Source organism: Nyctereutes procyonoides, unplaced genomic scaffold (genome assembly GCF_905146905.1).
Source record: "Nyctereutes procyonoides isolate TBG_1078 unplaced genomic scaffold, NYPRO_anot_genome, whole genome shotgun sequence".
Lineage (NCBI taxonomy): Eukaryota > Metazoa > Chordata > Mammalia > Carnivora > Canidae > Nyctereutes > Nyctereutes procyonoides.
In genome coordinates, this window is record NW_026575136.1 from 34,089,389 (window position 1) to 34,104,894 (window position 15,506).

At 37.7% G+C, this 15,506-nt stretch overlaps 1 protein-coding gene across 5 annotated transcripts in view; it reads right to left on the bottom strand.

Moving 5' to 3' along the window:
• Positions 1 to 15,506, bottom strand: part of LOC129495397 (neuropilin and tolloid-like protein 1) — a 124,546-nt gene that overhangs the window by 51,730 nt on the left and 57,310 nt on the right. For all 5 annotated transcript variants that reach the window (XM_055302855.1, XM_055302856.1, XM_055302854.1 and 2 more), the window contains exons 5-6: positions 2,662 to 2,703; positions 2,420 to 2,547 (exon numbers count right to left, since the gene is read on the bottom strand). In XM_055302855.1, coding sequence (XP_055158830.1) covers positions 2,420 to 2,547; positions 2,662 to 2,703 — 170 coding nt within the window. The remainder of the gene's footprint in view (positions 1 to 2,419; positions 2,548 to 2,661; positions 2,704 to 15,506) is intronic.

Here is a 15,506-nt window from a genome sequence, read left to right on the forward strand (position 1 = left end):
CTGGGTATTGTTGCTCTGGAATTGTACAAAAGACAGCCTATTTACAGCTGGAAAAAAAAATAAACGATGTGTGTTTACACTCCCATAAAAACCCTCTCTTCACCACTGTAGTGACAAAGATGCTACTTACAACAATGAGGTGGGGATCAAATGATTCCAGCTAGAAACATTTTTTTAATCTTTCATTCATAGAGTTTAAGAAAAATGACTAGCACTTGCATGTGAACCCACAGATTACGTAAGAGAGCATAATAAACTGCAATCTAGCTCCTTTATAATCCAGGGAGTGGGTTGGCTTTTATGTCACGAACAGCCTTTGATTTTTTAAAAAAGGAATACTGTGTCTTTCTTGTTAATACAATAAAAGTTTTCAAAGATTTGCAAAGATGCAAAGAGTTCTGCCAGTCGCAAAGCTGGAAGATGGAGAATGGCTCCGAATCTCTGTAGCTGGAAGTCTGGGGAAAGTATGCCACACTGCAAACTGTATGCAGACCCCAGAGACATCTCCATGGGAAAGTCAAGTGATGAAAGGCAACCTGTTTCCTGAAATACCAACATCCTCAAAGATGACTCTATTTCGCCCCATCTTGAATATTCACCACCAAATTCTCCTCTACTGATCTTGATTATTTCTTTCACCTATCTACCGTCATAAGCTAGCCTCAACCATGGGGATCATTGCCACATCTGCCTCCTGAGTCTTCTGCTTGTGGTGTGCGCTCCTCTGTCCCTACTTTGCAGGGAAGAACTATTTTTCTGGAATGCAAAACTAATCACATCATTTTCTTGCTTCAACTCCTCCATATATCACTAATGCCATCACAATGAATCCAGGTTCTTTAGCCACCTACAGAGCTCTTTGGCTAAAAGACTCACCATCCACCTCCAAACTTTATTTGCCTCCATGCTTTTATTTGGTCACATTCAATTACTTAATTCCTAAAAAAGCTCACTGTCTTTTGATTTGATGACCCAGATGCTATTCCTTCTACCTAGAGAGCCCTTCCCTAGTCTACCTAACACAGTGTTGTTTCTCATTAAGATTCAGTGGAGGGATCCCTGGGTGGCGCAGCGGTTTGGCGCCTGCCTTTGGCTCAGAGCGCGATCCTGGAGACCCGGGATCGAATCCCATATCGGGCTCCCAGTGCATGGAGCCTGCTTCTCCCTCTGCCTGTGTCTCTGCCTCTCTCTCTCTCTCTCTCTCTCTCTCTCTGTGACTATCATAAATAAATAAATTAAAAAAAAAAAGATTCAGTGGACATCCTGGCTGAATTTGATTCCACATTTGTCTTACTTTCGCAGGTATATGCAGACTTCTCCCTCTCTCTACTACACCTTATGAACATCTTAATGTTCATGTCTCATTCCTTGGATTATTTTGTTACATATTTGTCTAAGACGTAAACTGGAAGCATGAAGACAAGGGATAACATGCTTTCTTCATCTCTCCAACATGATGTTTGAGGATTTACAGAGCCACTAAGTCTACTAATTAAATAATAAACTCTTTCAATTTCAAAAATAGTCAACAACAAACCTAATTAATCAATACTGCTTGATTGAAACTGTATAGCTGAGGAATGACAATAAGGGGAGAGGGATAAGCAAATGAGCAAGACTCCCCACCTATGACAGTGACTGACACAAAATCATCCCCAGTATTTCTTAAAATATTAATAAGAGGATAAATATGGTTGTTCTAAAGAACTAGTTCCAAAGTAGTGGCCTGAGTCTGAATCTGACCCGTAATATATTTAGTTTAATAAGGTAAGTTTACAATTTCAAAAATTTATTGCCAACATTTAAACGTCAAGGTGATCAACATAAAATCTAGACCCCTAGATGAGAAGATTGGGAGACTTGGTCATTTTAGACCGATACTTTTTCATAACAATAATTTTAAAAAAAAGCTTAATAAGCAGTGAAGTCCTGGCTGGCTTCTTTGCATGGGCCACGCTCTCCTAGGTCCTGTTCACCACTGTCCCCCAGTCTTATCACAAGATATTTTATATGCCAGAGATACATGATTTTGCAAGACCTGGACAATTTCTTCCAAAGATACAATATAGTTTGAAAACTGAGCAAACTACAGATTCTGACAGTGAGGGCATACGTGTAATTATACTTAGACCCATGGCTTACGCATAGCACTTTGATCCATTTTCCAGAAAAAGGGAGTCACAGTAGGGTCTCTTGTCCAGGTGATCAAGTGATATCTTCCAAACACCTTCTCCATATTATTTATGACCTCAACACTTCCTTTGATGAGGCAAGACAAATTGCATTTCAAACCCAAATAAAGTAAAGGCTTCTGATTGCACTCTGAAACCCACTAAGCATGTTCGGTCTGTTCAAAGCAGTGCATGTTCCAGACAGTTCCCAAGCTGACTGTTAAATCTGTTTTCACCTTCAGACTGACCTTGGATCGTGGAGGTGCCCGGATGTACCACTTGCAATCCACGGCCTCGCTCGCAGAGGCTTTGCCTTCCTTCATAATTTGTATAGATTCCACGATTCCTTCAGGACCGCCCATCTCAAACTCACATGCTACATAACGAAATGCCAAACAAACATACAAAAATGGAGCTTGAATAATAAACCAAAAGTATATTCCAGAGCAGAAAACAAAGACCTCTGAACATTACGGAGTATTTTACCAACCTGGTAACGGTTTCAAAACTCCAAGGTCCTTAAAGTCAGGATCTTAAAAATTGAGAAAAAGATAATTAGTCTTATTCTGCATTTATTACCTAAAATGATGGTGAGTACAATACCATTAAATTATTCAGGAACCTGCCAAAAAATATATTAAGAGAAATTAACTGGTTAAATAAAAAACTGATAATGGTAAGACTGAAATGTTAATTTATAAAAAAGAATTATTACCATAGGGTTTTTATCAATACAAAGGAAGCCATTTTTAAAAACCTTCCAATGCCACTCTTCATCTAGTCCTCAAATGTAGATATTAACTCCTTATCTCTAAATCCTTAATCGGACACTAAATGTTTTTGTAAAATGTATCCACAGGTAATTCAAGCTTTGGGTAAACTTCTGTCTATGACATATATCATCATTTGATCTGATTTATTGGATTCTATAGATTGATGAAACACAATTTTCTTTACTGAACTCCTGGAAGTACAACTTTAGGCTGTGAAACTGACGGCTTCTCTCGCCAGGCAGGGTGTACTATCCTGTTTCCATCAGATCTTCTTCCCTAATGTATTATTCCATGCTGGCTTCCAAAATATTCCCCAGTATCCACTGTGCCCTCTCAATGCCCAGTCCTGCCCTTGGCTTCCCCCTCACCTGCCCCAGGTCCGGGCAGGTGTCCTTTTCTGCTCATGTACTTGGGGGAAGTTTGACTTATCATGAGCCTCAGAAGCATCCTAACTGTTATAAGCCAAAAATGGTGGGCTTGTTTCCATTTCCTGAAGTTGATTTTGAGATAAGTATGCAACCAGTGGAATGTTAACAGTGAGCCGGCTGGAAGACTTCTGAGAAAGTTTTCTTCAATAAAAAAAGAGAAACAAAGACTATATAGTTTTCTGGCTCACACTATGGTCTGGTTTGTATGGGGTGTCTTTGGGATCCAGCACAGTGGTCAGCTTACGATGCTGACAGGAGCTAACGTGAGGAGATGCTAACTCTCAAGGCTGAGCAGAATAGAAACCTAGAGAAGGTGAATCCCTATGGACCTCACACAGCATCGTATTCTACTCTGTAGTCACACTTCTTTCTCCCTTTTGCTTTTTGAAACAATGTACATCCTTATAATTTCAGTTATTTTGAATTGGATTTTCTTTTACTTATAAATAAAGGGGATTAATGGCTCTGATTTCTCTTGGAGACACCTGGCACCCAATTTTATTTATTTATTTTTTTTTATTATAAATTAATTTTTATTGGTGTTCAATTTACCAACATACAGAATAACACCCAGTGCTCATCCCGTCAAGTGTCCCCCTCCGTGCCCGTCACCCATTCACCCCCACCCCCCGCCCTCCTCCCCTTCCACCACCCCTAGTTCATTTCCCAGAGTTAGAAGTCTTTATGTTCTGTCTCCCTTTCTGATATTTCTCACACATTTCTTCTCCCTTCCCTTATATTCCCTTTCACTATTATTCATATTCCCCAAATGAATGAGAACATACACTGTTTGTCCTTCTCCGACTGACTTACTTCACTCAGCATAATCCCCTCCAGTTCCATCCACGTTGAAGCAAATGGTGGGTATTTGTCGTTTCTAATGGCTGAGGAATATTCCATTGTATACATAAACCACATCTTCTTTATCCATTCATCTTTCGATGGGCACCGAGGCTCCTTCCACAGTTTGGCTATTGTGGACATGGCTGCTAGAAACATCGGGGTGCAGGTGCCCCGGCGTTTCATTGCATCTGAATCTTCGGGGTAAATCCCCAGCAGTGCAATTGCTGGGTCGTAGGGCAGGTCTATTTTTAATTCTTTGAGGAACCTCCACACAGTTTTCCAGAGTGGCTGCACCAGTTCACATTCCCACCAACAGTGTAAGAGGGTTCCCTTTTCTCCACATCCTCTCCAACATTTGTTGTTTCCTGCCTTATTAATTTTCCCCATTCTCACTTTTTAAAAGATGACTGTGAAATTTAATTTCTTTTTACTACTAAAGTATTGGCTGTACATTAAAAATCTTATAAGGCTAGAAATATGTTGAGAGACACTGATAAACAAGAGTCTAGGGCTGAAATATGAAAGGGTAGCACTCTCAGGAGACCATTATTTCTGGATATCAAGACTGTGTGTGCATAGATATCTGTGTGTATCCAAGTGCACTTCTTTGTACGTCTGTGTGCTTGGAAACACAAAGCCTGTGGCTGCAGACTGACTGTATCACTGTACTTATTTTTATTACATTTTTTTTCTAATTTTGTTGAACAGTAATGTGTACTGATACACTGAAATTAAAAGGCCTGGACCAGCCAGGCCCAGTTTAGTTGGGTCAACTATTTAGATGCACTTTATTATAGAACACAATTATAATGTGGTGATACATTTGGAATCAAGATGCAAATATCCCTGTATAATTATTTTGAAAACAGTCCTTTTACCTTTTGGAAGAAGGAAGGAAGGGAGGTAGGCAGGATGAAAGGAGAGAGGGAAGGAAAGAAAAAGAAAAAGAGAGAAGGAAAGAGGGAAAGAGGGAGACAGAACACCTGTACACAATTTCCATAAAGATGCAAAAATGAGGACAAAATAGTTAATGTAGATCAGGATACCCCCAAGTAGATTTTTTGCCTTCATCTAAATTAATGTATATTTGGTTATTCTTTTAGAAAAAGTGCATATATATATTTTTTAAATTATTTATTTGAGAGGGAAAGAGAATGAGTGTGTGCACGAACATGAAGGTGTAGAGGGAGAGGCAGAGGGAGAGAGCATCTCAAGCAGACTCCCCGCTGAGCATGGAGTCTGACATGTGCTTCAATCTCATGACCCTGCGATCACTACCTGAGCTGAAATCAACACTCAGACGCTTAACCCACTGAACCAACCAGGCATCCCTCAAAAAAATGTATATTTAATGCTTAACATGTACAATAAAAGGACTATGTTTTGTACAGAATTACTCAAATTGGTTGTCACCATTAAGCAGTTATATTAGTAGTGAAGAGACCTAATATTTCCCCTACTTTACAGCAAGCTTGCCCACTTCAGTTATCCAGATTCTTTATTATTCAGTATATCCTTTTAACTATTTTGCATAATGTTTAATAATAGTTCTTAGTGATTAGGGACACTTGGGTGGCTCAGTGGTTGAGCATCTGCCTTCAGCTCAGGTTGTGATCCTGGGGTCCTGGGATCTAGTCCTGCATCAGGCTCCCTATGCCTGTGTCTCTGCCTCTCTCTGTGTCTCTCATGAATAAATAAATAACATCTTTAAATAATAATAATAATGATAATAATAATAATAATAATAATCCTTAGTGATTAGAATGTTTCAAGCCTTGCATGGCTGATCCTACGATTCTTGTGAAAATGTAGTTGGTATTCCATTTTCTGGTTTGAAGGCTAACATTTGTCATTTTTGCAACTCATGCTAGTCAGTGCTGAGAGAAATGCCAATTCTGGGATTTGAAAATTTATTTTTGTCTTTGTATTAATGGTGAGAGTGCTCATGGTTAAGAAAAGGGGGAGGGGGAGGGAGAAAAAAACTTTAGGAAACAATTGTTTCTGTACTTCCATTTGAATTCGCCACCAGGAATATCATAGTCACAATAATCAGTGGACCCTATGATTTGCAAAATAGGCAGAAAAAAAAAAAGCAACACAATAACTTGTTAAAGCAGCCTATACCGAATTTAAGAACACTAAGATTGGTTTTTCTGTTCGGGGGCAATAATAATAATTACTACGCAGGAGAATGGTGATGCCAGACTTAGGAAGTCACCTCCTGCTCTAGACTCCCCAGACCTGTTCTCCACTAGCACCTCGAATAAACTGTTAAAAATAGAAATCAAATTGTAATACTCACCTGGCTTTTCATTGCCTGTAGTATAAAACTACAGCTCTTATTAAGAGACTGTCATTCTGTGTGTGTTCTTGTCCCTGTGTGTTCTGTGTTCTGCCCCCCAGCCCAATGAATCACAGGCTCTCGACTTCGCGGTCTCCTCTCAAAACACGCCCCCCTCCCTGTTTCTCCAGATGTGAGGCTGCCCACCCCCACCCCCAGCACCCAGGACATCTGTACCGTCTTCCCCGCACATCTTTGCACAGCTGGATGTCCTTCTTCAGCTCCTGATGGGGGCACTGTCTTCTCCAAAAGGCCCTTCTGGATGAGCCTCTCCGAAGTAGCACTACCTCTCACTCCCTCTTCTCCTGTCATGGTTTCTTTTATCAAAATTCACTATTGTTTTACTATCTATTTACTTTCCTATTGGTCATTGAGTCCCACCAGACTTTAAGGAAGCACACTCTACAGGGGACTTTGGTCTGTTGCTCCTCTCTCTCCAGGGCCTAGCATCCCACTGGAATATATAGTGGGTGCATCATAGGTATTATTGAATTTAGCATATTTCTCTGTGTATACAAAAAATACAATAACCAAGAATTAACTTCAGTTACATTAAATTACAGAGATTTGAGATTTTTTGTGTGTTACCAAAAAGGTCAAACTATGTTCATGATACCACTAAAATGCTCTTTTCACATTCTCAGTTTCTCAGGAATGTATTGCAGAGTTTCCAGATCCTACAAGATATTTGATGACACTATCACTATTGTGGTTACTAAAATATTGGCTTGTGTTTTTAAGAATATTCTAAGGTGGTGGATTTAGGGTATAAATGATGTACCTTTTCACAGATTAATCCAGCCTTTTCTCAACAATGTTATTGGGCATTTATTGGCTCACTTCAATTTTCCCTGCTATAATCTCTGTAACCACATTTTTGTCCAAGACACTGCTACTATGAAATCTAGAATTATGTCTTGAACTTACAGGGAAGCACAACTAGAATTTATGACATTTTCTGTCTTATTTTATAATTACATATACATATATAAAATATTTTACTTTTTTCTAATTTTAAAAATTCTATCTAAATGTATATTATGAAATTCAATCTCCTCTGAAATAAAAGAAATATATCTGTAATATTTCTTTCTGTGCAGGGGAGACATTTGTCGGAGATGAAGGAGACTCAAAGGCTCACTTTCTCCATCACCCTTACATGGTCTATGTCTAAATCTGGAGAAAAGGATGACACTAATATTCCAAGGAGGTCTCTTACTCATCATGAAAAGGAGAAATTTACTCCAAATACAATGGAAAGGCTGTACGTAAAAAATGAAAATACGAAAAAAGCAATCATTCCCCCCAAAAAAGCAATCATTCCTTCAGTTTTATAGATGTTAATACTTTGTTTTATTGTGATTTAGGTAAACAAATATTTTCTAGTGATTTCACTGTGATGGATCGATTGCAAAGATACTTTAAGATAAATAATTGTTTAAAAAAGTATTGGATATTTCAAATGTAGACATAATTAGCTCCTTAGAAGCTAAAATCTCTTACTATACTTTTGAAACTAAAAATGCTAAAGTCAACTGAGGCATCTTATGAAACAAGTTATTATCCTGCTTTGGCTGGAGAAGCACACACAAGAGATGACAGCCTAACAAAACAACGAACTAATGCATGGCTGCCATTGCTGAGTATCTACCGGATGAGTAGTCAGGAAAAAAAAAAAAGGTGGAGGGGGGATTCTGCTATTTTTCAACCATATAGTAACTTGCTTACTTGCTGATTTAAAGTTCTAGCTTTAAACAAGAAGGAGTTAATATCTTGTCTACAGAATTTTACTTTTCTATAACAGATGTACAGAGATGATTGAATTTGCTTCTTTTGCTTGAGTTCATCCAGTGTCAGCATGAACCAATCACCAAAGACCTTTTTCTAAGTAAAATGCTCAGCAACAAATGTGAGCAATGCTGAAATACTCAAATTTTTGGAGAACTTTTGAATGTTATGAGTTATGCTGGAATATCTGTGTTGACATTTGCATTGACGGTGCAAAAGCAACGGTAAATAAACTGCTGATGCCTTAGCATGATTCAAGACAATGGCACCAGACCATGGCCATCGGTATTCATTGTATAATTCATCCCCATGCATTTGTGAGGATAAAGAACTATTTTATTTTTAAAAGTCTCCTGGATGAAAAATTGCTGCTTTTTTAAAATCTAAAATTTTGAGTACATGTCTTTTCTGCAGAATGAACACTGTGAATCTGTTGACTTTAAAGAAAACAACTGACAATATTTGCTGCCAATGATAAAATTCAAGCTTCAAGAAAACCATATCCATCCCTGTGTATCTGACAGCTTTTCAATATTTAGAGCATTTTTAAATGTGATTGTTGATTAAATGAACCAAGATGATTTTTGATGTTCAGCAATGAAATGGGTCAACATTTGGAAGATCGCCTAACAGTGATCCAATAACTGTCAAAAAGTAATGCATAACATTAAAAAGTCATGCATGGGTAAAAAAAGCCATAGGTAGATGTTAATGAGCAGAACAAAAAAACTTCACTGATAGAATTTCACATTCCTCACTGCAACTAATTTTTAAGAAACTATGACTTTGGGACGCCTGGGTGGCTCAGCAGTTGAGCGTCTGCCCCGGACTCCCTCCTGGAGACCCGGGATCGAGTCCCACGTTGGGCTCCCCACACAGAGCCTGGTTCTCCCTCTGCCTATGTCTCTGCCCTCTGCCTCTCTCTCTCTCTCTCTCTCTCTCTCTCTCTCTCTCTCTCTGTGTGTGTGTGTGTGTGTGTATGTGTGTCTCATGAATAAATAAATAGAATCTTTAAAAAAAACTTTTTGAGATTTGAGGTAGTATCCATCTGAAAAGGCTATGGAAAATACTCTTCCCTTTTTCAACTATGTATCTCTGTGAGGCAGAATTTTCTTCATTTACTTCATAAAAATACAAAAAAAATACATTGCAACACATTTAATGAAGAAGATGTGAGAATCTAGTTATCTCCTAATAAGCCAAACATTGAATAGATTTCTAAAAATGTAAAAGAGTGCAATTCTTTTATTCCTTTAATATTTATAAATTAATATTTTAATATCAATCATGCCTTTAAAATATGTTTTTAGGTTAACACATAATTAATTTATTGGTATAATTTTTCTATTTATTAAAAACTACTTAAAATGGCTTGAATGTCTAATACAATAAGTATTGATTAATATACCCATATAAGCAAAGCACTTTGAGGTCTTCAATATTTCCTAAGGCAGGACAAAATATTGCAGAATTTCCACCTTAGCCAGCCCCACCTTTGTATCATACATAAATATCTTCTTCCAACAAAATTCAAAGTTGCAGTTTATTAATTCAGGACTGTGCAATGCATTAGTTTCATTTTCAAAAATTTTCACAATGCTAGGCATACTGTTAATTGACTTTTAGTAAATTAATGTTTATCTGATCAGACTATAACTGAATCAAATCAGAGACATCTTCATTTTACAAACGAACAAAATGGAGGCTCAATTACTTTAGAAAAATGCAACTTGTTTTGACCTAAAACCTAAACCGCTTTATAGCTAACTTAAAACATTGAACCAATCATTAAATATCTCTGAAACTTATTTTCAATTGAAATTGTTGGTCTAGGCTTTTTACAGCTCACATATGTCATTATATCACAAAACACAGTGGTATTCCTCAAACAACAGTTGATAGGAAAACATAATTGCCTGACCTGGCCATGTAACCATAACTACAAAATCCTCTGATTATAAAACTCAACCTCAATACATGGATATGTTTGCAAGGCACAGCTCAACTACCCGTCAGGCTAGTCTTAAAGAATGTTAATATCTCCCTCAAACTTCCACAATCTCACACATCCTGAATCATTTATATAGCTAATAGCAATGATTTCCATTTATTTTGGAAAGTCCTGTAATATCTGTGGGCATATTTTTATTCAGTTAGCTCTTGCATGGAAACTAACTGCCATTCCAATGGCCACGTCGCTGTCTCCATTCTTCTCTCCTCACCTGTAATCCACCTCAACGTTGGCTCTCTGCTTCCTACTAAGATTGAAAACCACTGACTTTGTGGGTTTTGCAATCAGTTAACTGAACTTAAGAGGCCATTTAAAAAAATAATTGCAACAAACCCTGACAGCATAGTACTGAAATAGCTTGCATCATCATATTACCTGATGTATTCACTCTTGTCTAGAAGCAACATTGCTCTAACATAAAATTCATAGTATAATATTTTAAATCTTTTTAGGGGAACTGTTATCTATAAGCATAAGATTGGCAATTACAGCTTCACATAGAGTTTCTCTTTCTCAGGGTTTTAAATTTGGCATCGAGTTTACATATCATGACTTCCGGTTTCACATAAAATTGACTCATATATGGATTTTGGAAATCAAAACTTAAAGAATTTGAAGAAGGAAGTTTGCAAACCCTTTAAAATATTATTGATATTTGCATGGCTTGTACAGATGTTCCGTTTCCTTGTTTTATTTATTTGGCTGTAATATAAAAAGTTTTCTCAAGATGCTCATATTCACATGTTTAAATAAACTGAAGAAGCATAATTCTTTCTTATAAAACATATGCAAACAATCTGGATTTTGCTTGTGCTCACATTAAACAGGCTTTTACAATGTTTGTTTTTGATAGACAGTCACAAGACAATGGTATTATTCTATAGAGAAAATAGGCATTTACCATTCAGAATAAAGAGAAAATTTGTGGAAAGGAAGAAAAAAATCATCAGAAGACCAAAAGAGTGTTAAAGACAATTTTTAAAAAGCCTAGATAGTCCGAGACACCTAGGAGTCTCAGTGGTTGCGCCTCTGTCTTCAGTTCAGGGCGTGATCCCAGGGTACGGGATCAAGTTCCACATTGGGCTCCTTGCAGGGAGCCTACTTCTCCCTCTGCCTGTGTCTCTGCCTCTCTCTCTCTCTCTCTCTCTCTGTGTGTGTGTATATCTCTCATGAATAAATAAATAAAATCTTTTTTTTAAAAGTCTACATATTCCAAAGTTGGGTTTTAGTGTTTACATACTGAATGCAAAGAAAACCAGGGAAGTTCTTAATTGATTATTAGCAACTCCCCGCCTCCTGCACACTTCTCTCAGAAGCCCTTATTCATTCATCCAGTGAAACACATCCTAAATCATAGGAATCCTCAGATAAACAAGTCCATCTTTTGAACCATCTTTTTTTCATATAACTGGTTTAGTAAGACATTTCTTGCTGGCACAGTTGCAATGCCAACCCTGTCAACGAATGAACACTTCCAATGCTCTCTTCTTCCCCTCAACAACTTCACATACACTGCTTTCCCAACATCCAGCAATGTTTACCTATATACACAAGGGAAACATGCTTCCAGTTATAGAATGAATAAGTCACAGGAATAAAAGGCACTGCATTGGGGACAGAGTGAATGAGATCATAACAACATTGTGTGGTGACAGAGGGTAGCAACACTGAAGGTAAGCATAGCATAGTGTGTACAGAAGTTGAGTCCAATATTGTACCCATGAAACTAATGTAGCTTTGTGTGTCAACTACACTCAAATAAAAGAATTTTTTTTGAAGCGTTACTTCATAGGAATCAGGGAGAGGCAAAATTGACCATAAAAAGTTTCATCAATCAAAGAAAGACAATTATCATATGACCTCTCTCATATGTGGAATTTAAGAAACAAAACAGAGGATCATGGGGGAAGGGAGGGAAAAATTAAACAAGATAAAATTAGGGAGACAAACCATAAGAGACTCTTAATCCCAGGAAACAAACTGAGGGTTACTGGAGGAGAAGGGAGTGAGGGGATGGGGTTAACTAGATGATGGACATTAAAGAGGGTATGTGATATGCTGAGTACTGGGTATTTTATAAGATTGCTGAATCACTGACCCCTACACCTCTGAAACCAATAATACATTATATGTTAATTAACTTAATTTAAACTTTAAAAACTCTTAAAAAAATAGAATAGAGCAAATATCATGGCATGTAGTATGGGGCTTGCATCTGAGGTTTCATACCTAGAAGAGAGAGAGACAGAGAATGACATCATGAGGGTGAAGTGAGAGTCTGGGCCTCAGCCAGCAAGTGTGGCACTCAGCTACAGAGGTGCTCCCCACACTGACATGCCAATTGAAAGTGGGGCTGGCACCACAAGTTGTGTGTATGTGTACATGAATGTGTGTGTGCATGCGCACATGTGCACAAGAGCATGCTCAGGGTTGGCATTATTCTCACATCAACCTCTTTTACTCCACTGTGTCACTGTTGCTAAACAAACTGTCATTGAAAATGCAAAACAGATACAAGAAAAAGTTATGTTTCCCTAATTTTATTTAAAAATATAAGTGCAAATATCACGAGGAAGCTTTGTACCTTACAGCTAACTAACTATACTATGGACGTAATAAAGCTGTACAAGCCACGCAAATGTAGCTTCAAGACAACATCTTTCATGCTTCCAGTGGATTTGATGAGCCTTAGCCGGTTCTAAAGAGAGCTGGAATGGCCCCTAATTGGAGATTGTGGGGGTGTCCTCTGTTGGTGCCCTTGGCAAGGACACTAGAGTTTTTATGCCAGGCGCTAGCAGTGCACATGGGGAAGTGGAGCCATGATAGGATTGGAAAAAAATGAGCAAATGCAAAATGCCAAGTTTTGGCCCTACTAGTAGACTGTTGTGGATGCATGTGTGATGCATCTCTTGATAAATATTGGAAATGCACATGGAATAATCTGAAGAGGATGCGTTTCTGCCCACCTGGATGAAGAGTTGAAGTTACCATGTCTGTCTTTAAAAGTGTGTCCTTACTTTAACTCACAACTCTCATCTTCTTGGACTAAGGTCAGAATCATTGAACTCTAGCCATCCTTCCAATCCACAAAATCCAGCCACACGCTTTTTATAAAAGCCATGTATGTGCAACGCATACTGATGTGAATGATTGAGATTAAAAAGACACAAAATGATATTCCCGTCAAGCAATTAAAAAAATGAAAAAAAAGCCCTCTGAAACAATATTATGCTAAATAAAATGGCCCTAAAAGCAAAAGCAAAATATACATCAAAAAGGAGGTCAAATATTAATTTCATAAAGAAGAATTCACCAGAAAGATTTAATGATGCTAAACCTGTGTTATGTAACAACAATTATTGATAGAATTCTACCTTCTAAGGTATTAATCGTCTCCTTTCTAAAAAATTAGGATTAAAAATACCAACTGGTCTTGGTACCAAGCAGAGAACTTACGAAAATCAGTTAGATAATGGAGAGGATTAAGATTTCCTAAAATATAAAGTGCTATATAAACTATCCCATCCATATTTAGATGGGAATTTTAGCTCCTGGATACAAAATATCTAAAATATTGTTTTAAAAATATACCTAAAATATTTTTGTTGCTCTAAAACCATTATTTACAAACCAAAACCCATTGTTGTAACCTCACTATCTATTCTGCATATTGCACTTATTTCCTTTTTTAAAAAAAGATTTTATTTATTTATTTATTTATTTATTTATTTATTTATTTATTTATTCATGAGAGACACACACACACACAGAGACAGAGACACAGGCAGAGGGAGAAGCAGGCTCCATGCAGGGAGACGTGGGACTCGATCCCAGGACTCCAGGATCACGCCCTGGGCTAAAGGCAGCACTAAACCGCTGAGCCACCTGGGCTACCCTGCACTTATTTCTATTAGAAAGCATCTAATGTTGGAATTAAAGAGGATTTCATCTCACTTCCTCAAATGCCTGAGATCAACTGGAGAATACCTGCAGAAAATGCATAACATACTTCCTACTGCATATTTACAAAATTCCAAATAAGGATAGATATACGGTGAATGCCCAGACATCAACTTTCCTTTAACATATGACAACATATACAAAGTATAAAAAGCTCCTTTACGTCAATTTAGCTCAAAATTTATACCTTAATTTTAGAGAATGGTAAAACTGAGCTTATCTGAATATATATGAAGGCCATTTAAAAAAAACTTTGTGCCTCATGTCACAGCTGGCGATTTCAGAGGGCTTCTCCTAGATGCACACACCTGTCTGTGACCTGGAAAGCTCACCATGTACTTGCCTCCTCCATTAGCAAGTAACTTTGGTCCATTTAAGTATAGGGAGATTAAATGATTACAAAAATTAAGATCCGGAATCATTTCGTTTGCATTACTCTCATTTCTTTTCTTCCCCCGAAACTAATTTCTCCAAAATCACAGTGATTCTGAAGTTGGAATGGGTGTCTGAAACCAGTGTATTGTATTTAAATATTTATTTATATGACAGAGAGAAAGAGGATGAGTAGGGCAGAGGGAGAAGGAGAAGCAGACTCCCCACTGAACAAGGAGCCGGATGCAGTACTCCATCCTAGGACCCTGGGATAAAGACCCGAGCCAAAGGCCAGATGGTCAACCACTGAGCCACCCAGGAGCCCTGAAGCCAGTGTTTTTTAATGGTTATTTCATTTGAGATTACAAGTGATCAGTCAGGTACCTGGTTTTGAACCACATGTTAAGAAAATTAGACTACAGCTTCTTACATTCCTCCGCCTCTGAGAAAGAATTATTTCTGGAAAGTTTAGCCTCCATCTTGGGAACTGGGGAAAACTATAAAATGAGTTCCAGACAGAGCTGAGCTGTCAGGGCCCACTTGACCCCAAAGGGCTCATCTAAAAATTGCAAGAAGCAAACACTTTTCTAGCTTACATCAAAATACAACTCAGTATTTCCGTTGAAATATAGATCTTAGAATGTTTAGAAGAGCTGTACTGAGTTTTTCATTGGCATTTAACAAATATTTGTGTAATTGTAAAGCTGGTGCTACATTATCAAAACTTGCAATGCTTCATTTGCCTGAGACTGCAGATGAGAACTAGCTGTTTATGGAAACACTTACTAAATCTATACTCTCTTTGCTCATTTTTCTGTC